The sequence below is a fragment of the Penaeus monodon genome, chromosome 25 (assembly GCF_015228065.2).
Source record: "Penaeus monodon isolate SGIC_2016 chromosome 25, NSTDA_Pmon_1, whole genome shotgun sequence".
Taxonomy (NCBI): Eukaryota; Metazoa; Arthropoda; class Malacostraca; order Decapoda; family Penaeidae; genus Penaeus; species Penaeus monodon.
Window position 1 is genome coordinate 39,942,421 of NC_051410.1, and position 599 is coordinate 39,943,019.

Genomic DNA, 599 nt, shown 5'->3' on the forward strand with positions numbered 1-599 from the left:
AACCTATAAATGTAACCATGACAACAATAGTGCCAAAACCGGGCGTAGGAAACCTACTGACCATGATCCTGCCGAAGGAAAAGACCCGAAAGACGATACAGGACTAACTTACCGATGAAGACCCGAGGATAACAGGACTAAAATTACCTAAATTAACAATGAAGATCCGACGAGAACAGGCCTAAAATTGACAAAATTACTGACGCATACCCGAAAAAACAGGCCTAAACTTACCTAACTTACCGATGAAGTCCCGAGGATAACGGAACTAAACTCACCTAAATTACCAAAGAACTAACGGCGAAAACAGGCCCTAAACTAGACTAAACCACTGACGCATACCCGACGATAACCTAACAGCCCAAACTTACCCAAATTACCAATGGTGGTCGGAAGTAGGCCCAAGACCCCGCGGATTTCGGGCTGAATGGTCTCGCTAAGGTAGACAGGTAACGTGAGGGTGAGCAGACCGACGCAGAGACCGCCTATAGCCCGGCCGACGTAGATCATCCACACGTTCATGGCCGACCCGATCAGAATCCAGGCTGAGGGAGAGATGGAGGTGAATTTGCCGGTTGGGGGTTTGGTGGGGGGTTGGT

General features: G+C 48.7%; 1 protein-coding gene across 1 annotated transcript in view; it reads right to left on the reverse strand.

The window, feature by feature from the left end:
* The window catches only part of LOC119589262 (facilitated trehalose transporter Tret1-like), a 7,873-nt gene that overhangs the window by 5,072 nt on the left and 2,202 nt on the right, over positions 1-599 (reverse strand). Inside the window, exon 2 of the mRNA XM_037937882.1 lies at positions 372-545. Within this exon, the coding sequence (XP_037793810.1) occupies positions 372-545 (174 nt within the window). The remainder of the gene's footprint in view (positions 1-371; positions 546-599) is intronic.